This window comes from Betta splendens, chromosome 7 (assembly GCF_900634795.4).
Source record: "Betta splendens chromosome 7, fBetSpl5.4, whole genome shotgun sequence".
Classification (NCBI taxonomy): domain Eukaryota; kingdom Metazoa; phylum Chordata; class Actinopteri; order Anabantiformes; family Osphronemidae; genus Betta; species Betta splendens.
In genome coordinates this window covers 15,121,880-15,142,887 of record NC_040887.2, presented here as the reverse complement: position 1 = coordinate 15,142,887, position 21,008 = coordinate 15,121,880, and the positions used below count along the sequence as shown (strand labels likewise).

General features: G+C 50.2%; 1 protein-coding gene across 3 annotated transcripts in view; it reads left to right on the top strand.

The window, feature by feature from the left end:
• The window catches only part of plch2a (phospholipase C, eta 2a), a 75,607-nt gene that overhangs the window by 8,820 nt on the left and 45,779 nt on the right, over positions 1-21,008 (top strand). Inside the window, exon 1 of one of the 3 annotated variants that reach the window (XM_055510245.1) lies at positions 8,669-8,808. The exons of the other annotated variants lie outside the window; for them this stretch is intronic. Coding sequence (XP_055366220.1) covers positions 8,784-8,808 — 25 coding nt within the window. The 5' untranslated portion in view covers positions 8,669-8,783. Of the gene's footprint in view, positions 1-8,668; positions 8,809-21,008 lie in introns of those variants that run through there. 3 annotated transcript variants of the gene reach the window in all.

Below are 21,008 nucleotides of genomic sequence, written 5' to 3'. Positions count from 1 at the left end.
TACATTCACTTCACATTCACCCATCTGCCTCACCTTCGCTCACACACGGCTCTGAACATGGCGAGGCCCATGGTTTAAGCTCTGCTCGGCCCAAGTTTGGCCGAGAAGCAGTGAAGGAGCCCGAGGCGTCTCCAGCAGCTCCTGAGCATAGTGATGAGCGTGAGCAGCGCTCCCCCGCTCCCTGACCTTCCCAGCCGCTTTGCCTATCTGCGTGTCCTGATGCAAAGTATGCTGAGGGGGAGGGGGGCGGGGGGAGCAACAGGTAGGAGTCTTATAGTCGTGCTGCCGGTTGCCGTGGAGCACGGAGCCGCATGCGTTAAGCAGCGGATGCTTTGCAGCTTTAAAGTATCGTAGCCGGGCAGCGGGTGGGGGAGGGGGGGGGGTCAGCGCTCTAGCGCTTAGACCGATCCGACCGAACGGTGGTCGGATAAATAACATGAAACACTTAACCTGAAAATTCATGCACTTCTTTTGGATTATTTTTTTCCCACTCGTGCAATGAGCGGCTCACGGTGCCTCTCAGCAGTTACAGATCTTGATAATGATGAGGTAATGATTGTGATGATGATGTCATTTTGTCCTGCCAGCGCTGTCATTCGTTAAAACGAGCCGTCGCGCATGCGTTTGGGGACGTGTCACTACATCAGCAGCCGGTGACACCTTTCGGAGTTTCAGACTTTGTGAAGGCGTCATGTATTTGGAATAGTGCGTCTGTCAGAACAGGCTGCTGACGGCCCGTGACACCTTTCCTTTCCGTCCGCACCCAGAAACCACGCGTTTTCGTCTCTGGCTTGTTGTGACCTGTTTAGTCATGCGGTGGGATCACACGTCAACCCACAGCAGTTTCAACTGGTGACATAATGCTACACAAGCCCACAGTCCAAGTCCATCGGCGCTAACAGAGCCTCTGCACAGGCCAAGGCAGCCTTGACCCCCCAGCAGCAGATGCAGTGCTAAAAAACCTGTTCAGAAATCCAACAACCAACAGGAATGTGTGTGAGAGATGCTCCGAGGAGTTTAACGCGTGCTCGTATCCACAGCTGCAGACTGATGCTGCCTTCAGTCTCAACCCATCTGCTCAGTCCCCGGGTGGAGGAGGGTCTCCATTCAACAGAATGGTGAATACAGCCAGGAGGGAGTAGAAACGAAGAAGATGATGATGAGGATAAGCCATGCTGATTCACTAAAAGCAATTTGAATGAATCCAGCATCTCTTTCATTTTTAGTGTACGTTTGGGACGTTTGTCTCAAGCCTCCTGGTTCATCTAAGTCTGGAGCTTTTCTCTGTAATGATACCGAGGTGCATTGACTAAAACAGAAGCTAAAATGAGCAGCCAATCAAATATGGACACACTGGAGTCCTTCTTTGGTGTAAACTGTTCCCAGTGTGTCAACAATTTGACCGTGCTTGAATAAAATCCACCGCTTTGATGGATGTTTGATATTTATTAGCTGGATCTGCAGCTGATCTTAATCTTGTAGCCAGTTTTTCTCATCTTCTCCAGTTACTTGACGCTTGACTGCACCTGCATTTCTGGTACAAAACCAATGCACCGTATGGATTTTTCGCCATAAGAAATTCACTTTCACCGGGCCTCAAACCGCCTCCATGCGCTGAACCCCGGAGCCATAAAGCTTTAATGGGAGATTTATGTGGCCATATAGACGGGGCAGTGATGGATCCACGTCAGCAGTTTTCTGCACAACACGTGGAGGTAGGAGTGTTTAGTGCTGACGTGGTCACAGAGGAGACGTTTTGAACAGGAAAAACAGAAGCTGTGGTTATTCGCGCTCGTATGATGGTCGTATGCTCATCACTGAACAGATGAGCCGCACAGTGAACGCTTGCGTGAGTGAAGACACTTCACCGTGTTTCTAAATGTTATTTTAGAAACCGAAACCACATTTATCTTAACTTCTAAATCTGCTGCCAGCGTTTACTCCAGTCAAATTCATTTTACAGCGTCACTCTCTGTGTAATAAACTCATAAAGACAGAGTGCTGTTTGAAATGGCGCCTTGATGCTGAGAGGCTTTTCAGAAAAGGAACTGTTTGGTGGCCTAGAACTAAAACCAATGGGAACGTGACCGGCAGATCCATCAGTGATGCGACTCCTCATTATGGAGGCTGGGTTTCTGATGGAAGGCCTTGGATTCAGCGCTCTGTTTAGTCAAAGTGAAGGGCTCCGGGGGGTTAATGGGCTCATTTGCTCACTAGTTGACCTTTGGTACGAGGCAGAAAAGGCTTGTGGGGATGTGTGGTAGATTATGAAGGCAGGTCTGAATCTGTACAGCGCTGAAGCTCTCATTCATGCATGTTTCATACGTGTTGCTGATGCGTCTGCAGCCGCGGCTCTCATTACAGTACAATGGCTCTCATTATCTAACCGAAGCAATTAGCAGCGGTGGCACCTCTGGCTCTGCCATTTACCGGCTGCCACATGCCAGGCTGATAAATAATCTAGAGCCCGTCATAGCAGAACCACGGCCCTGTGCTCAACGCGGAGCAGGTGGCGGTGGGAACGGGGTCCTGGGGCGGCGTGATGCCTTCTGTAATTATTAGGATTTGAGTGGATTAAAGAGACTAAAGGCTCTAATTGAATTTAGTGACTCCAGCACCGGTGCGTTCATCAAGGGAAGCTTTGCTAAATCTGACTAAAAAAGCAAATTAGACCGTGTCCAAAACGGGAGGGCTTTAAAACCGACTTCTTTCTCACCTTTAATAAAAGCTGTGTTCCTCTTCGCATAAAGGAACCCAAGGTTTGGACAGAAACGGGCTCCTGTCAGGGCGCGATCCAGCCCGGAGGCTCCCGTCCAAGCAGGTTCTTTTATCAGCGCTTTGAAGAGGGACCGGAGGACAGGCGTGAGTGGAACTGCAGCTTCTGAAGCCTCGCAGGCCTCCGGCCGTTCATGAGGTGCTGCCTCCCACCGTAGCCGCATGACAGCGGCGCTTTAATATGCCGGCCTGATGAAAGAGCAGGCCGACAACCTCGGGTAGGAGCCAATAGTCAGTGTCTGGGAACTCCACTGTTTGCTATCAGTCACGTGTAATTAATCATGAGCAGAAAGTCTTGTGGGCAGAGGATTTGATCAGTATCAGTAACAGTGTGTGTTTGCAGCACCTTTAAAATCCGTCCCTGGAGTCGGGTCAGGCGCCGTCGGGATTGTCACAACATTAAAACTACGAGAGGCCTCTCGCACGGAAGCCCCAGCTCATTTAACTCAGCTCATTACGAACGCAAATTGAGCAGTAACTCCTGGAATGAGGGGTCAGCCGCCATTAGCGCCGCCGCACCAGACGAGAAGCGGAGGAGCTTCTCACGCGCTCGCATGAAATGGATGCAACGGGTGCAGATGTTATTGGAGATCATTACCTGCACGCACCTCCGAAGACAAAGACAATAGATCTGCTGTTGTAGCACAGAAGCTCAACCCCTCTTGATGCTTGGCTTTTGGTCTGGTCTTTCGGCTAAAATGAAACCACAGTTAATTATTAGCTTTTCTCCTCCTAGAATCTCACTGCTCTGTTTAAACACTTAGGAAATAAGCTGCTCTTTAAACATCACCAAGTGGTTGGAAATCCACTGATTATCCTTTGGGCAAATTTCATCAGCGGAGCAATAGGTGATTAGCGCTAATCACAAAGCAAAGAACATGAATCCAGTGGGACAGAAAAACAAAGAGAAGAGCGAGACCAGAGAGCGAGCGAAGACACCAGATGGGAGAGGGAGTAAACGCAAACGAGACGCAGGGGAAGCGGGAAACGAGGAGCGGCGAGGAGCTTGGGAAACAGAGGAGGCCGCGTCGCCGGGGGAGACGAGGGAGATGCGCGGCCTCTGCGCGGCTGCAGGGAAAGTGCAGCGTCTGCAACTGGAGCAGAGAGGAGAGAGAGCGGCTCGTCCTCGGCCGCACCCGCTCCCTGCGCGGGCGCGCGCTTGGCGCCCGCGGCCGCAGAGAAGCTCCTCGCCCGAGTGGGCGGAGGCACGGAGCACGCGTGCGCGTCCCAGAAAAAAAACCCCATCTCCGCCGTACGTCTGAGTAACTTCAGGTGAACCATCGTTCTCAACTCTGTTTTGAGCTTAACTGCAGAGCACAGATCAATGCGCCGCGTCTGAAATGCTTCATTACCGCAGTCAGGCACAACAGGGCGCTAATTGCCAGACCGCAACCTCTGCTCCCATCAAGCTCCATAAATCCTCAGATCAATACCTGGCAACGTACACTAAAAGGCATTTGGCGGCGGAACCTTTTGTAAGATGGCCCTGCGCATGCGGTGAGGGATCCCTGGAGCCATTAAGCTTAGATATTCAGTTATTCACCAGCCGTGAGTCCATCAGTCTTCATGTGGAACACGTCGGGGCTGCGTCCGATAAGCTCGTGCTCCGGCGGCCGCTAAATCACTGCCACGCGTTATCGCTGCAGCTCATCCGCCATCGGCCGGAGGCCGGTGTCCAGGGTTACCATCAGATACGCTGTGACGTCACCGTGAATTGGTCGTACTACATTAATCCACATCTGTCCACCGACTCAAACTCATCTGTGGATTTTGCGGTGAAGGCATTCTGTATCTGCGACGACCAGCTGTTGCACAGCTGTGTCTTATTCCGTTCTAATCTCGGCATCCTCAGCCGAGGAGATGGCATCAAATCAAAAGAGAAAGGCCGTAGTAAACTGTGCCGACGGCCCGGAGGCAACTGAGAATGATAGAGGAATTAAAAATACATTTGTAAAAGGAGCAGAATTGTTCAAGCAGTGTCTACGGTTTCATTCCATACAGATGAGATGCGATTAGTGATCCTGGTACGTAAAGCGTAATTTCTCTTCTCATTACAATTAATACACCTGAAAGCACAGCCAACCGATTTAGCCCGGGCTTCTGGCGAAAGCAGCGACTCCACATATGCCTCTCAGATGGATGCCCACCTGTGCTGATGGGATTTCGTGTGTCCAGCGTCTGCGACTGAACCATCACAGCGTTGGATCTGAGGTTTCTTATCTCTCAGTTACTTGCTCCACTGGATATTGTCTTCAGTCGCGGTGCCAGGGCTCTCCTTCTCTGCCCGTGCCAGCATCGTTCAGGCGCCATTCACCCGCCATGACGGGAGCCTTCGGGCTTTGCTTGTGAACCAGCATCTGAGGTCTTTAAGGCCATATGTAGGTTTGAATCCGCTCTCATCAGTGGGAGCGAGATGTAGCGTTCAAGTGAGAGGAGATATAGAGAAACACAGCAAAACATTCACAGACAAAGAGCTACTTCGGGAAGTCAAACTAATCCCGCGCCTCCTTCTGATCCACGATATCGGTGAAGCAGCGCAGGGAGGTAATTCTAAAAGGAAATGTGAGTAAAAACACGAGTGGCGATGAATAAAAATGAACGCTAGTGAAGGAAATTAGATTGAGATTTGATAGGACATGATGAGTGGAGCTCCAAATGAGTTTTCAGCCTCACAAGGTGTGTGTGTGTGTGTGTGTGTGTGTGTGTGTGTGTGTGTGTGTGTGTGTGTGTGTGTGTGTGTGTGTCTGGGCTCATGCCAGTGAAGCCTTTTCACCGCTCGCATGAATAAATCAGCGGCTCCCTTTTCTCCGCGCTTCGATCCGAGCGCTCAATCAGAGCCGGGGCAAAGTGAAAACTAATCTGCGTAACCCCGGATCACTGAGCTGCACAGGAGCTAATTCGAGGCGAGACCTGAAGTGTAGCTTAAACAACGGCAGCGCAACAAGAAGCACTTGATCCCGTCAAGTCAGACAAAAGGGAAAAAAAAAATCTCCCCCCACCTGAGCTTTTTGTGATCCACGAGTCAATATTTCTGAGTATGAGTCTGAAATAAGATGAATAAGAGCACGGCGCAACAAAACTGTCTCCTGGGAGCGTGTGTCCTACATAAAGAAAGACACGCGCTCGGAGTGGTTTCTACGCGTTCGCAGCGGGGGCTGATGGGTTGCACCTGCTTGCATCAACCCGGTGGAGGATGGCGCATTATTACCGGGGAGGAACTTCCAGGCGTCACATACAGGTGTTCACACGGCAGGTGGGCCCAGATTTAGGCACCTGTGATCAAATGCCGCACGTGGGAGGACGACACAGTGAGTCTCTGTGACCTCAGGACACGAGGCTGCTCTCGGACCAGCAGCAGCTCGCCTTCAAAGTGCTCTGCTTCTAGTTCACAGAGGGGTCCAGCTGCAGAGGAGCCCGGCGAGAAACAAAGAAAACTTGGACCTGATTCTGCTACTGTCGCAATTATCACCACTCCCTGCTGTGAGTGTGTGTGTGTGGGGGTGCTGCTAATGGCTGGAGGTGGGGTTCGTAAGACCAGTGGCAGCTGCAAAGCGCTCCATGACAGCGGAGGAGAGCATGTCGGGTGTCGCTGGCTGAGGAGCGCTTCATTAGCTCCTCAACAACCTGTGAGGGCAGCACCATCGCAGGCGGGGGGTGGGGGGGGGCCAGGCACGATGCTAAAAAACCCCAGATTGCACCCAGTCTCGCCTTGCAGGCGCGCTTGAATTCCACGAGGGGGACGAGAGCGTTGGCAGGAGGAGCGGGCGGGTCCTCCAAAATATCAGCTTCCGACTGGTTCAGCTCACCTGGTCTAGAAACCACGCGGGGCTGCTGTCGCTCAGCTCCTTTCACTGGACCATTACGTGCTGCAGTTGGAGCGGCGCTAACGCTAGTGGAGTCCTTCGCAGGCGAGTGTGCGTCCATCTGCTGCATCGTCGCTGAGAACACCCTCCATCTGTATTTATTTACGCAGCCCCAGCCTCTATTTCGCAGCGTGACAGTAGTGAGACTACAGGCGAATGACGGATGGAGGAGGCGGAACCGGAGCAGAACCGTTCCCGGGGAACGCACGTGGGACCGGTGTCACATTAGGCTGGAGCTCCGGATTAAGTGGCTCCTGGGTTCTGGGTGCAGCTCCCGCAGGTGTTTTGTGGAGGCAGAGACAAGAGAATGGAGCGTCGGGCAGGAGACGGGTGTAATTGAGAGACGGGGCTGAAGACAGTCTCATTTGTCGCCTCACCACGCGCGGCGCCTGCAGACGAAGGCCCGTAAACCCGCATCTCACCGGGTGGCGTGAAGGATGCCGTCCCCGGGGAGGAAGCTCATCCTGGCAGTAAACGGGATGTTAGCGCTTTTGTACGACAGGCCGACGATTTCCTGTACGCGACAGATGCTGATTAAAGTTTTAGTTTCCTCAGTAACTGGGTCATTACAGCAGACGAACAGCAATTCAACAGCATGTTCAGTAAATATTTATGAATGGGAGCGCGGAAAATGTTTATTGACTGAAAGTTATGCAACGGGGACAAAACAACAGAGGCAATGAATAAATAAAATGGAGGCTACATTACATAATAAAATGAAGAATGCTAATTATTTGTTTCTTTTTAAACCTCACTGTGATGCTTCACCAGTCTGTGGGCTCATGATTTTGCATCATTGACTATAATGAAGATGAGCTTCTCTCAGCCTTTATTTCACCTGAATGGATCCCTTTTTTCAGGTTTGGATGAGGCTCAGGTGTGAAGCTGCCATGTTCTGTATTACACAGCGGCTGGTAGCTGGAAATGACTTCGCCGTTTCCATAATTGCGCAGTAATTGTTCCGGCCTCCCGGCGAACGCGGTGGAAGCGGCGCTAGCGCCGGTCCGTTCCCCCGTCGCCGCCGCCGTGGAGAGGGAGCGCAGCTTCCTCCGTGTGATGCATCTGCGCCAGACAACAGGATATTGTTGCCTTCATAACGCCCGCGAGCTCGGAGAATTAATGACTGACTTAACTGCAAAATGCCCACTGAGGATGGATCCAGCCTGGCAGCTGGATCCTCCACCGCCAGCGAGACCATGGTGAGGCTGCATGATGATATGACCCCCCCCTCGCTCCAAGTCATAACCGTTTGAACAGGCCATTTCAACCACTGCTGGAGATTAAAAAGAGCCTCCTTCTGCCCCCTGGTCTATTTTTCACCTCCAGTTAAAAAGCTATTCACACAAACAAATTTAACCGACTCAATAAAAGCCTTGAGAAGAGCCTGCTGCTGCTGCTCAGAGCGACTCTTCAGATTGAAAATAGCTTCAGAGCATCTTCGGAGTCCAATACTCAACACGTGCAGCTTCTTTCTAGCACTTACATCACTTTTTAGGCTTCGACCTCTAATTCCGTTTCCGCCATTCACCCACTGGGGGTTGAGCGGGTCTCATGCTGAAGGGTGTGTGTCTACCTCAAAGTCTGGGGTCATCCTCTGGGGACCATGAACACAGTGGATTTTCCAGCATATTAAAGCTAACAACCCCCCCCCCCCCAAAAAAAAAAGAACCTTTGGGACAAAACTTCTAATACGTGACATACTGTCAACGTTTAGGCTGACGGCATAATTCAGCCATCCCATAATCGGTCTGCCATTCAGATGTGAACACTTTACAAACAGCTGGTGTGCATGGCAACGGATGCTGGAGAGAGAGAGAGAGAGAGAGAGAGAGAGAGAGAGAAGACGATGACGAGAGAGAGAGAGAGAGAGAGAGAGAGAGAGAGAGAGAGAGAGAGAGAGTGAGAGCGAGCGAGGGGAATTAAGGGCAGAGGTAGATGCAGAATGGCATAAGGTGAAGAAGACTTGTTAAACAGAGAGGATGAAAGAGGAGGAGGGAAATTAGGCTGCTTCTCAACAGAGACAAACACGCACGAGAGAGAGAGGGAGAGGGAGGGAGAGAGAGAGAAGGAGAGAGAGAGAGGGAGCGCTTGGCTGTGCTCTGCATCCCTGTGGTGTCAGTTGCCTCAGTGAGTGGCGGCGGCAGCATGGAGCTGGAGCCTCAGAGATTCAGTACGTATCCCTTCCCTCGTCTTTCTGCTGTTTCTTACTTCGGGTCCGCTCTGTCAGAAGTGCTTGGCGTCACCGGGCTCTGTCTCGGTTCTGGTTTTGCTGCTTTGCATCATTAAGAGTTGGATGCCGACTTTGCGCTGCTGATTTCTGAGCTGATGCTGCTGACGACTGTTCTTGACTGTTGTGCTGTGTTTTAATACGAGGTGCATGTTGTCATTCACTCGTTAGTGCTCGCGTCTGTTGCTCATTCGTGTTCAGGGTCGGCTTCAAGCCTGAATTCTGGCTTCCACCTACAGAAATGACTTCTGGCAGAAAATGTGGCCAGATTAGAAAATTTATTTGCACTATAATTAAGAGTGAGCATTTTCCTGATGCTTTGTTTGGTCCTAATTTAAGCAATGACCCTCAGAACATGAGTGTTGAGAAAGAGGTTCCTTTCATCGGCTTGTTGTTTGGAGGTGTGAAGGTTTTTCAGCTTAATATGAATTCTGCATGTGTGTGTGTGTGTGTGTGTTCTTCCAAATATCCTTATTTTTCATGTCAGGAGAAATGTGCAGCACCGAACCGACGAGATTCAAATCTACATATTAGAAGAGACTCGTTTCTACAACACTCGCACTGAACAAAATGCACACGCTCCCTGAGGCGGTGGACAATTCTCTTTGAACGCGCTCCCTGCACTCGGGAGCCGAACGGACGGGATCGGGCCGTGTTGCGGAACCCGTGACCCGCGGTGGTTCTGTTCGACACCTGGACGGTGTGACATCCCTCCGTGCGCATTGCGTTCACCCTCGTGCTGCAGCGCGGCGGCTCCAGGGATGAAATGCGAGCGGCTGCACCACATCAGACTGAATGAAACCCCAGCGATGCTCCCTGCGTTTGCTTTGCGTGCCGCTGGTTCCCACAGCCTTTGTGCAACGCGTTGCAGCTGTGTTCCTGCAGGACCACGGTGTTCTGGGTCCGTTCGGTCCCTCTGAAGCTCCTCCTAGTCTGATGTTGATGGTGACTCAATCCACAGGTCCAAGTTGGGATTCAGTTCATTTTTGGTGGTTTTGGCTGCACAGATGCAAACGTTTCCAGATACGACCTGTTTCTCTACAGTGACAGAAAACAAGTGTTCTACTTTAAGACACTATCACTAGAATACATACTAGAAAGGGTCGAAACTCATTCATGTTGCTCCTATAAAAACACGTCCAGTTGTATTTTACAGGACCTTCTCCGACGCTCACGTCTGCCTCTCGTCCCTGACTTCAAGGCATTTAGGCCGCCTCTAAATTCATCCCGAATTCTCTCTGAAGATTCGGTTCTGCATTATTTGTTGCCCTCTAGAATTCCCAAAACAAACACACTGTTTAGTTTTTTAGCCTGAATATCAGACCCTTGAGCGCTGATGCAAATTTAGAATGATTACTTTGTTTCAGCTTATTGCTCAGAACATTTTCCGTCCCAGACGTTTCACACCTACAGTATAAATGTCATATTGCTTTGTTCTTTTCGCTCTAGCTTTTTTTAAAGGTCATATCATGATGCAGAATATAGTATATAGTAACACTATAATCTCCATCAGTACTCCCCGCGCCAGCCCGGCAGCCTTCTCAATAGACTCTTTCTAGAGTCTGTGATATTTGTTTAGGGGTGTGAGGAGCTCCTCTTTGCTTTTGCTTCAGAACACAGATATCGACTGCAGCAGCATCTGGGAATGAAACTGTTAGAAACAAGCTTTTCTTGGAACCCTGGGACCTAATTGGTCCGACTGGGTTGACTTTTGAGCACAAATACATTTAGGTTAGTTTTAAACATGTCTGATGTCTGGTTTAAGGAGAACAATAAAAAACAAACAAAAGACACTTAAATTGTGTGGATGCACAGAGATGCTTTGTTTCACATATTTTAGGATAAATACTCAAGGAATTAATGGATGTGAGAAAACGTACAGTAATGTTCATATTCACTTTCACTAGTGCGATGCTGCTCAGATGTTCTCCTCCAAGACGGGAACGTGAACTGGGCCGCATCACACAGGGCGCCGTCCAAAATGTTGCATTGGCTCCTCTGATGGCGTTTGGAGCGTGGCTGCTCCACTGGCAGAGGCCGAGAGGAACTCAGCTGTGAGCCGGGATCTTTGTTTGGACCGCGAAGCTTTATTGAATATGATAGGAGGGAGCTTCGACGCCAGTGCTCCGAGGGGAGGGTGTCGGAGAGAAAAGGTTCATCTGCAGAGAGCGACTGGGCAAAGAGAAATTCTGATAATGGATATAGATGAAAGGATAAGTAAACAGATGATGAAATTAACCGATTGTTGGTGAAATAATTGGATGACTATCACACAAGATTTGGAATAGAGCAATAAACACGCTCCGCCATCTGCAGCGGAACGATTTCCCGTTTTCAACAAAGCACTGCAGCTAACTTAATACTGAATTCGTGAAACAGCCACAAATGCAGTTGTGTGCTTGTCAGTTTCCCCCAGTGACGGCAGCAGCAGCAGCAGCAGGTGGGGGAGAAAAGACGGACGTGAAGGAAGCTAAATCACGCTCAGTGGACAGGCTCAGCGCCGCTCCACCAGAACTTGGACGGCCTCTGGTTGTTTGGATCCCTGATAGGATCTTGTCTCTGATTATACAAGCTGTAGAAAAGCCTGAAGAAACACACTTTGTGCTTAATGTCTTCACTAATAAGATGAGGTGGACCTCGCTGCCTTCCTCTGCTGCTCTGCGTTGACACCACCCGTTCACTACACTTAAACTTAACTTGGATACGATTAGGCCGCAGTCAAACCCGGAATCTGGACTGAAATGAAGCATTGAAATGAGCATTGTGGTTTATCTACTGTATGACTCACATTCAATATTTATGGAGCCCAGGAGGTGCGGGAGACGTCTCCATGGTGTGGCCCCAGCCGGCATCCCAGCGCTCTTTATCTTATTGCCTGTCAGTCGCTAAGTCTCCAGTGTCAAATATGACTTAAGTACCAGTCTATATTCCTGCTCCTGCAGGATCAGGGCCGTCCACTCCCAGCAGGTCGGCTCCGTCAGTGTTGACAGACAACCTCCGCCCCAAGGATTATTTTGATGGAGGCTGACATTTGCCTCCATTATTAGCGTTCACGCTGCGTCATCAGACGGAGTGATGTTTTTATCGGGAGCGCGTGGATTCGTCCGTTTGTTGCTGCGATAACTCGCATCAGATGCTTGCAGTTTATCGCATCCATCCGCTCGTAGCTGTCAGCGATGACACCGTGTGTGTGTGCGTGTGTGTGTGTGTGTGCATGTGTGTGTGTGTGTGTGTGTGTGTTTGCCCCGTACAGCTGCCATTTGTCCCTCCGCTTGGTTTTGGAGTGAAGCTGCAGGCAGAAATCACCCGATTAAAGAAGCGTGTAATTATACTGTGTTGTGGTGAATATATTTAGCTAAATATGATAATTACGTTTTGTACATAATAATCTGAAAAATACACATTAAGCAGTTTTCATACCACATAATGAATGCGGCGCCTGCTTCAATGGAAGGTGCTTGTTAAAGATGATTATGTGCAAACAACTGTAAAAACCCTTTTTAACAGATATTTAATATTCTCCTAACCATTAAAACAACTCAGCCAGCCGATGAAAAATGTTCATTTTTTTTTGCAGCGTGGGGTTTCAGTACCTAACTGGTGGACAGCTCCTTAAAAAGCACAGCACACGCTCGCAGTCTTTAAACATGACACCAATTCCCAGCACAACCATTCACCCACAGAGAGAAACCCCGAAAGGTGAAAGGTCTCACTTCTCTTTTGTCTGAGGCAGCCTTGGGTGTCTTTAGCTACGCTTCACATTAACATGTCTGAAAGGTGTGCTGCCGTTACTGTAACCTAATATGCACAGATGTCTGCAATTAGAAGATGTTCAGGGTCTTAAGAAAGTAGCGTTAAGCAGAAAACCTGTCAGCGTGAGAGGTAGCGTTCTCTGTACTTTTAATGTAATTAATCCAGCGCTGTCAGGTGGATTTTACACTAAGCAGCTTTAAAGGATAATTATTAGCACCGAATTCATCTGTCCTCCGAAACTCTGAGGATGCAGTATTTTCGTCAGCTGAGATAATCACAGTGGGAGACAGCAGCCTGTTATTAGAGGGGAGGGGAGCCGCATCTTCCAGGGCACTCAAACGCACCACCTCGTTAGCTCCTATTGTTAAAATCACCAATCCAGGGCTTATGGGGGACATGGATTTTATATTATACGTTATTTTGTGATAGCGGCGCGGACGACAGGAAAGAAAAGACTGAGCTGGAGAGGTCTAGTCCTCAGAGCTGAGACGTCACACCTCCATCAAAAACAATCAAAACATTCCAGCGATGCTTGTGTTTCAGCCTCTGTTATTCATCTCAGACGGTTTCTCCTAAATGTGGTAGGAGCTGCTGCACCCGTTCTAGAATTCTGGAACACTGGCTGACTTTTATTTTTATTCTTCACCTTGTGCAACCTTTTCCTGGCAAATATGTTCCGACAGTCATCACTAGCTGTCCTGGCTAAAAGTAGCGGAGAATGGTAAACGTGTCAGTCAGAGTCTGCCCCGCGTCCTCCATGTGCCAGGAAGTGTTCAAACCCGTCACTTACGTAAAAGTATTAAAGTATTAATGAAGTGATTCTGTTGATACTTCCTGACTGCGTGATTACTGAATGCTTTTAGCTTAGTGGTGAAAAAACTCAAGGCCTTTACTTAGAATATTTAAGTAAATATTATCTCCCTCTATTTAGATTCAGATATTCAGTCTCACATACAGTACAGCTCTGTGGTGGTTCTGGGGCCGTGACCACCGCTATTCTACGGCCCTGTTTCTGCATCAAGTGCATGAAAGTTTTCAACAGTTTGGCTGCACACTGAGTGGAAACGCTTCTTTCCGGCTCATCCAGGTTTTTACTTTTGCATCAAAGCGTCATTTAAATGAAACGCCGGCCTCCACTTCCCCGTCGACGGCTCCAGTCTCTCGGCTGCGACGAACGCGTCCGTTCCCACGGCCACTTTTTCCCCGTCTCCCGGGAGGATTCAGCAAACGAAGATGGAGGTGGTGCGTTTGCCGCGCGACACGCGAGCTTCCACTGAAGTCTCAGCAGCAGAATGCGTGGCAGGTGGCGCGCTTCGCTGCACGTCCGACAGCAGAGTCCCAGACAGCGCGTTTGAAAGGCAGAAAACCTTTAAATGACAACTACATTCTGTCAGAGGCAGATGAATATAAAGGTCTGAGCAATGTTGATGGACGGGAAACAAATGGCACCGTTTTCTAACGGCGCCGAGGGGACAGAAGGGGGGGGGGCACATCATCTGACGGCGACGCGTTCGCTGCCACAGTCTGACTGCAGGGATGTTTGTGTGCGTCTCTGACTGAGGCGACGTTACTCCCGCGGTCCATCCCACACTCATTTATTCTGCAGTTTGGTGGAAAAAAAAGCATTTGACAGAGGAGAAAAGTCCTTCGGGTTCCATTAGCTCCCTGGAGAATTTTACCACGCTGACTTCAACTGAGCTGCTGCCAAACAGAGGAGCCCGTGGGTCGTTTTCTCTGCCTCTCATGCAAACGGACGAACGTGAAGTTCAGGTGCTTTTTCTCCTGAACTGGGAAAAAGTCTCCCGCTGGGTCGTACAGTGAGCCGACGGAAAAGCTGCCTCTTCACCCCTTTGTTCCTGCTCTGACGTCTTCGCCGCGCGCTGATCTGGGCACCGTGAACGCCTGACGCGCTTCCGTCTCAGACGCGGTGTCTTTCTAGTTTCGTTCCTGTTGCGTCTTCAGCGTTTTCCCCCTCCTTTAAGCAGACGTGAGTGATTCACGCTTCTGAGCTCGGCGCGAATGCAGGTGAGGTTTATTCCGCTTGTTGTGAGTTGAGTGAGTTTAGCCTCAGGCCATAACCCCAAAAACCTTGAAACAATTCCATTCGTGCCAAAACCACATTATTGGATGGTGGCGACCTGTTATTTGCTGTGATGGCATCAATGATGAGGCAGATCAGTCGATCATCTTTCGTGTTGTATGTCACAGGAGGACAGTGTTGATATTATCACCAGCTTTTTAAGACAGAGAGTGGAAAAAATATCACTGCTTGAGTGTGTTTTTTGGCAGCTGTGGAAATCCACTGCAAGACTGCTGGGATCGGCGTCATCGTCAGAGCTGTAATTCAGATCAGGACCGGCCTCCTGCTGTTATCGGTGATGATGAATAAAAGCAGAGCAGTCACACTGGGAACGGAACATCTCCAAACACCCCTCACGACTGCTGTCATTACTGAAGCTCCGTCGCCGTGGGAGGCAACATGTAGGACACGAGGAGGAGGAGACGGAACCCGAGGAGCCCTGGGGCGGGGGAGCGGGGAGCCGTCGCCGAACGAGCAGAGGCCGCGGGGGGTGAATTGGGGTGATCGGCACAAAGGCGACGCATTTCCACCCCAATCACGGAGCAACATGCCAACAGGTACATGCTGTGAGGCTCCGCCGCCCGGTCGTCGCCTCATCCTGACCCACAGCTCGCGCAGCATCAGCTGCTTCCAAACAGACAGACCGGACTGCAGCACATGAACGAACCCGCGGAGAGGCAGAGAGGGAGCCCATCTCGGATCCAAGCAAGTGAAGGTGTCACCTCACTGAGGTACTGTAAACCTAGAGACACACTGGCTACCGACCCGACCCGCTCCTACAGGAAAGTGCAGCTTAGCAAAGGTGCTGATGTGTTGAGTCTCTAATTAATACACATGAAAGGCTAACACCATCACCTTTAGGCCGGACGACCTGCTCCGACGTGCATCTGTCGGCTGCTGGACTTCTTGGCTCGACTTCATGTGGCTGATGATGATGATGATGATGTGTGTGTGTGTGTGTGTGTGTGTGTGTGTGGTGTGTTGTGTGTGGGTTGGTGTGTGTGTGTGTGTTGTGTTGTGTTCTCTGATCCAGTCACGGCTTCTCTTACGTCATGTCGTCATGCATCTAATACTGAGTCAGTGTCATTTAGAAATGGTACAAATCACCACATGCCAGCGTGTTGTTGAGGGAGAATTCAGTCAGGAAACAAGCGTGCAAATCGCAGATCCGTTGTTCCTCCGTGGAGCAGAGGACGGAAAGGATGTGCCAAACCAGCAGGATCCTCTGGCTGAAAATAAACAGTAATGAGCCTAATAAGTCTGGATGCAAAGCCGAGCCCGTTATGTCTTAGCGGCGTTTTTCCTCCTCTCGCTCCTTAATTGCCAGCGTGCGACTTGTGACCTGCAGAGTGTGCAGTGAACCCAGCGCTGCTGCAGACTGACGCCGCTCACGCCACATCGCGTGGCAGCCCTAATTGCTGGAGGCGGGTGGGGTGGGGGGGGGGTTATGCTGGAGTTCGCCTTCACACCTCCACCCCTCCGACGAGCGCTCCTCCCTGGTCCCACGCGGAATCACCAGCAGACCTGCAGACGTGTGCCTCCCCCGGTGACCAGGCAGCCGCCGTAATTGGAGAATCTGTCCGCTGGTGGAGTTGATTTGGTTTGGTGCCAACAACGCCGACCTCAGAAGCCTTTTAAATGAAATCATCTGAGCACTGCAGCAGCTCGCTGTAGCACAGCACGTTGTACAGCAGGGTGCAGCTTCTGGGGAGCAGGAATACGCGGGACGAGATCCATTCACCACCTGTTGCAGAGACACAAACTAAAGGAAGAGCTGCGTTTGCACCACTCGCGTCATGCACAGAACCACATAATGGGCCCATCAGGCTTTTCTTTCTTTCTTTTCCGCCATTTGAGCCGCTCTGTGGCCCCGGCCTCCAGCCGCGCTGGCGGCTCTTTGCTGCTGAGCTGTGAGAAAACAGCACCGAGCCGCTTTTCTCCTTGGGCCTTTGTAGGTGATCTGACCCCCTGTTACCGCCGACCCCCCCCTCCTCAAGCCAGTAAAAGGTCAGGACAGCGTCAATGGTCGAAAATGCCAGGATGTCCTTTGAGAACAGCTAAATGAATCGGATCATTGTGGCCACTGATGCTCTTTAAAGATACAGAAAAGAGGCCCGAACACACCTGGTCCACTTTCTTCGCCCCCCGCCCCCTCTGGACGCTCACCTTTTCATGTTTCCTTACACCTCCCTGTGATCCTGGTTCTGCCAGTGCTGGATCCATCAGCCTGCACAGCGGGGGGCGGGCAGAGCGTGGTTCACGCGCCGCGCGAGATTACACCGTGTTTACATCACCGCAGGAGCCGCGCAGCAAAGTTCAGCCTGGTGCTGAGCTCATCCTCGGGGTTGTAGCCCTCTGCCTGTTAAAGGGGAGGGATCACGAGGAAGCTTAAGTGCATAACGGAGCATCATCACCGGTGTGAACTGTGAATGCATGAATATAGAAGTTTGAGTAAAAATATTAAATGAATGCTGCATTTTACCATTGAAGTGAACCGATGACGATGGTGCTCATGTTCAGTGAGCCGCTAAAAAAAGCCTGATTTCGGTTCTGATTCTTTGCTCCAGTGGACTGGTTCTAGTTCATCAGCGTGAGTGTGGAGGCTTTACTGGGATTAGCCTGGCTTTAAGTCGCTGTTGACCCGCTGACCTGTGGCTAATCCAGCTGACAGGCAGGAGAAAGGAGGAAATGCACACCCGAGCTCTGCCTCTGGCTTCAGGCGACGTCTCTGAGATCCGCGATAAATCAGACCTCTTTGTTTTTGCGGGTTCAAAGCGCTGAATCCTGGCGTTTTCTCTTAAATTCTTAATTCGACACATCGCTGGGATCCTCCTGGCTGTTGTTTTAATCCTCCATTGGAGTTGGCAGCGCTAGAAACACAACTATTTAGAGCCAGTCGATCTCTGTTTACCTGGTGGGATTGTTACGCTTATTGTGCAATGTTGCAACCAGAGAGAATCCATTATTCTCTGCAGCGGTGAGACATAATCTTATCAGCTGATGACAAAACATCAAACCTTTGTGGGGGTGGAAGATCAGATCTTAATCTGCAGACGTTATTTCAGATTTCCAGGATTAAATCCTTTTTACGCGGTTTCCTCGCTCTGCCCATTGTTTGCTACTGTATAAAGTTTCCACCTTGCTTGAAACACTTCTCTGCATGTTGTTATTTGTGCATATTGTGTGTAAGTCTGACTTGGGTCCGCTGTGGCTTTGGGTGGCTGGTTCTGAGACGTCTTAGCCGGGTCCAGCTGCAGGTTCTGTCTAATCTGAGCCCTGTGCTCACAGCTGAGATGACGGATGGCTGCAGAGACTCTGCCGAGGTTCCACTTGATGTGCTAATGGCTCCACACTAATTGGTTTGGTTCCAGTCAATGAAATCTGGCCAATTATTGCAGCGTTCATGGGTTTAGTTTACAGCCGTTCAGACTCTTGAAGGATCATGCGCAGGGAGTGCGAGGGGCCGCCGTGCGCAGCGGGTGCTGGGCTGATAATGCGCTTGGTGAACTTCACCCCGCGCTTCAGTGAATCATCCATCATGTTTAAGGACTCATTTCCCTGCAACAACCGCGACGACGCGTCTCCAGCAGACGCGCGGCACCTCGGAGCTTTAACGCTGACTCATCCACTCAATTACTTCCGCTCTCTCATCTCCTGTGATTTATGGCTTTTTGCTTTAATCCTCCACGGATGGAAAAATAATGAGGCCCTCTGTTTTACAAAAACAATCGTCTTTGAATAACCTGCGCGCTGCGAACAAAGCGCCGCGCTGCTTCGACGGCGTTCGGCTGCTTGGAGAATTCAGCGCACGCGATTTCCAGCAGAATCGATCTGGGTTCACGCTGGACTTTTTCCAGGTGTGAGTGGAAAACCACGCGATCCAATCACACATTGTCGTCCACACACGGCACATCTGCAGCTGCAGGTCCTGTGACGCCGCTATGTTAATGGCTGCTACTCAGATTATAACCCAGTTAGAGTGGAATTAAATGCTGAGCGCTCGGACTCATTCATCACAGCCTGTCACAGAGCGAGAAGCAGCGAACGCATCTTTTCTAGTGCGATAAGAAGTACTGTCGGCTGGAACCTATGGAAGGCCACAATGTCAGCGGTGGGTTATTAAAGTCCTACCTGAGGGGGCGGGACATGAACCTCCGCCTGCAGCTCGCTTGTTGGAACCACTGCATGACCCGGACATATTCCTAAAAAAGGCCCGCGTGACCTTGGACACGTGAACGCACCAAAGGCCCCCTGTGAACCTGGGAGGAGCCCAGGAGCCCCTGCCTCAGGCTTTCAGGTGGGTTCAGAGGCCGAAGGACGGTAACAGGTCGGTTGGAATGAACCCGTCGTGCTGTTTCTGCAGCGCATCCACTGTCGCATACTCATATTCATCATGGTACTTGGTGGGTTTCCTGTTCCTCACAGTCTGAACGTCCTTCCAAACGTGCCCATATGTGTTTGTGCTCTGTTTGATTTTAAATGCTGCTAGTTTGGCTCGCAGTGGCTGACATCTGCAGCAGGAACACACTCGGCTGGTTCTTGGCTAATTTTCCTCACGGAGGAAAACGGTCCAAAAGCATTAATACACAGTCTCTCTTCTCCTGTATGTAAATAATGAGAAGAACCAAAACAGATAATAATAAAATAATATAATATATAATCTGCATATCAAATGTTTTTTAAAGCATAGATGCAAATTTAATTCATCTATTCAGAGAACAGTAGGAGAAGCAGTGAGTGCTCCCTCAAAGAAGAGTCTGGCTAAAAACCAAATCTGGGTATGTGCATGCGATAAATATAGTTGATTTGCCTTTTAAGTATTATGAGCAGTTGGAAAAGCATCTTCACGACGCAGTTTCCTTTAATCTGCAGTAGAAGTTTCTGTGAAGCTGCAGTGGAAGAAGAATGAAGGAAGAATTAGATTAAAATACGGACACTGTATTAGTCTTAGTTATTAACAAAACAACGATTTGCTTCAATACAGTCACTGCTACAGGAGGGAAAATTTAATTGTCCTAAATAGACAGAATAGTGTAAGTTTGGTGAACAGCAGTTTTCTGCTGCCCTTGATCTAGTCCTCCTGCTGTTATCAGCTGCTGTGGAGGTGGAAAGTGATGTTCAAAACGGTATTAGGTGGTAAAAGAAGTCTTGTCGCTGTGTGTGTGTGTGCGTGCGTGCGTGTGTGCGTGTGTGTGTGTCTGTGTAGATCACCATGAGGTGTGCTATGAAGCCAGTGCTCCAACCAGGAGCTGCAGACAGGATGATTGATAGCTGAGAGCAAGACGGAGACAGACAGTGTGTGTGTGTGTGTGTGTGTGTGTGTGTGTGTTTGTGCGTGTGTGTGCGTGTGTGTGTGTGTGCGTGTGTGTGTGTGTCTCTTCTTCCAAGACGAGTCAAACATGAAGGAAAAACTCAGTTTTTAGAGTAGAGAGTCAGAGTTTTTATGTTTAACGACAAAAATCCCCACTAAAATTCCACTAGGTCACTGTTAAATTCTTGACGTATAATTTCCATAATCTCCCCTAAACATGAATATTTATAGTAACTGCAGGAGTTGGGCTGGTGTTTTAAAGCCAGTCCTACATTCTACCTCCTGCACTATTGCGGATGCTGCTCCAGCTTGACAGATCCTCGTGCATCACTGCAGGCTCCATGAGCACCGTTGCAGCTCCACGCTCGCAGTCTGCAGATGCTCGCCCGTCTCCGCTGCAGTCGTCTCAGCTGGCATCACGCAGCGTGCTCCACATTTAAAGGCCTCCTGGGACCTTGTTTCCACGCTGTTTCACATTAAGGCTCGCTCAACCTGGCAAAGCCGGCGCTGTTCTTACGCAACGGCCCTCCTATTTTGCAGCGGCGCTGGCTGCTGAGGCGCTGCTCCTGGTTCCGCCTCGCTGCACAGCGACCGGGTGATTGTTGAACGCGGAGGACGGACGCCATCGTCCTCCCGTCTGACGCCGCATCGACCGCGTCCTCTCCCTCACTCGCGTGACTTTTAACGTCTCTGTTTCCTCCGGCTCATTCAGGCTTCGAGGCTCCAAGCTTCACTCAGCACAAACTCTAGGGACAGACTGGACTCCATTAAGAAGGCAGTGAAACACGAGCGCTGATTTCATTGTGCAGCCTAATAAGTCCTGCGTCTTGATGCTGCTTCCCGTCGTAGTTTCTAACAACCCGTCTCAGCTTCACTGCTGCTTTGATCATTGCAGCTTTTTATTCTTTACCTTCGGAGCTTCTTTATCACATCTGTCTGTTTCCAGGCGCGTTGTGAATGGAGGGTGTGTCTGCGCAGATACTGGTTTCTGACTGGTTG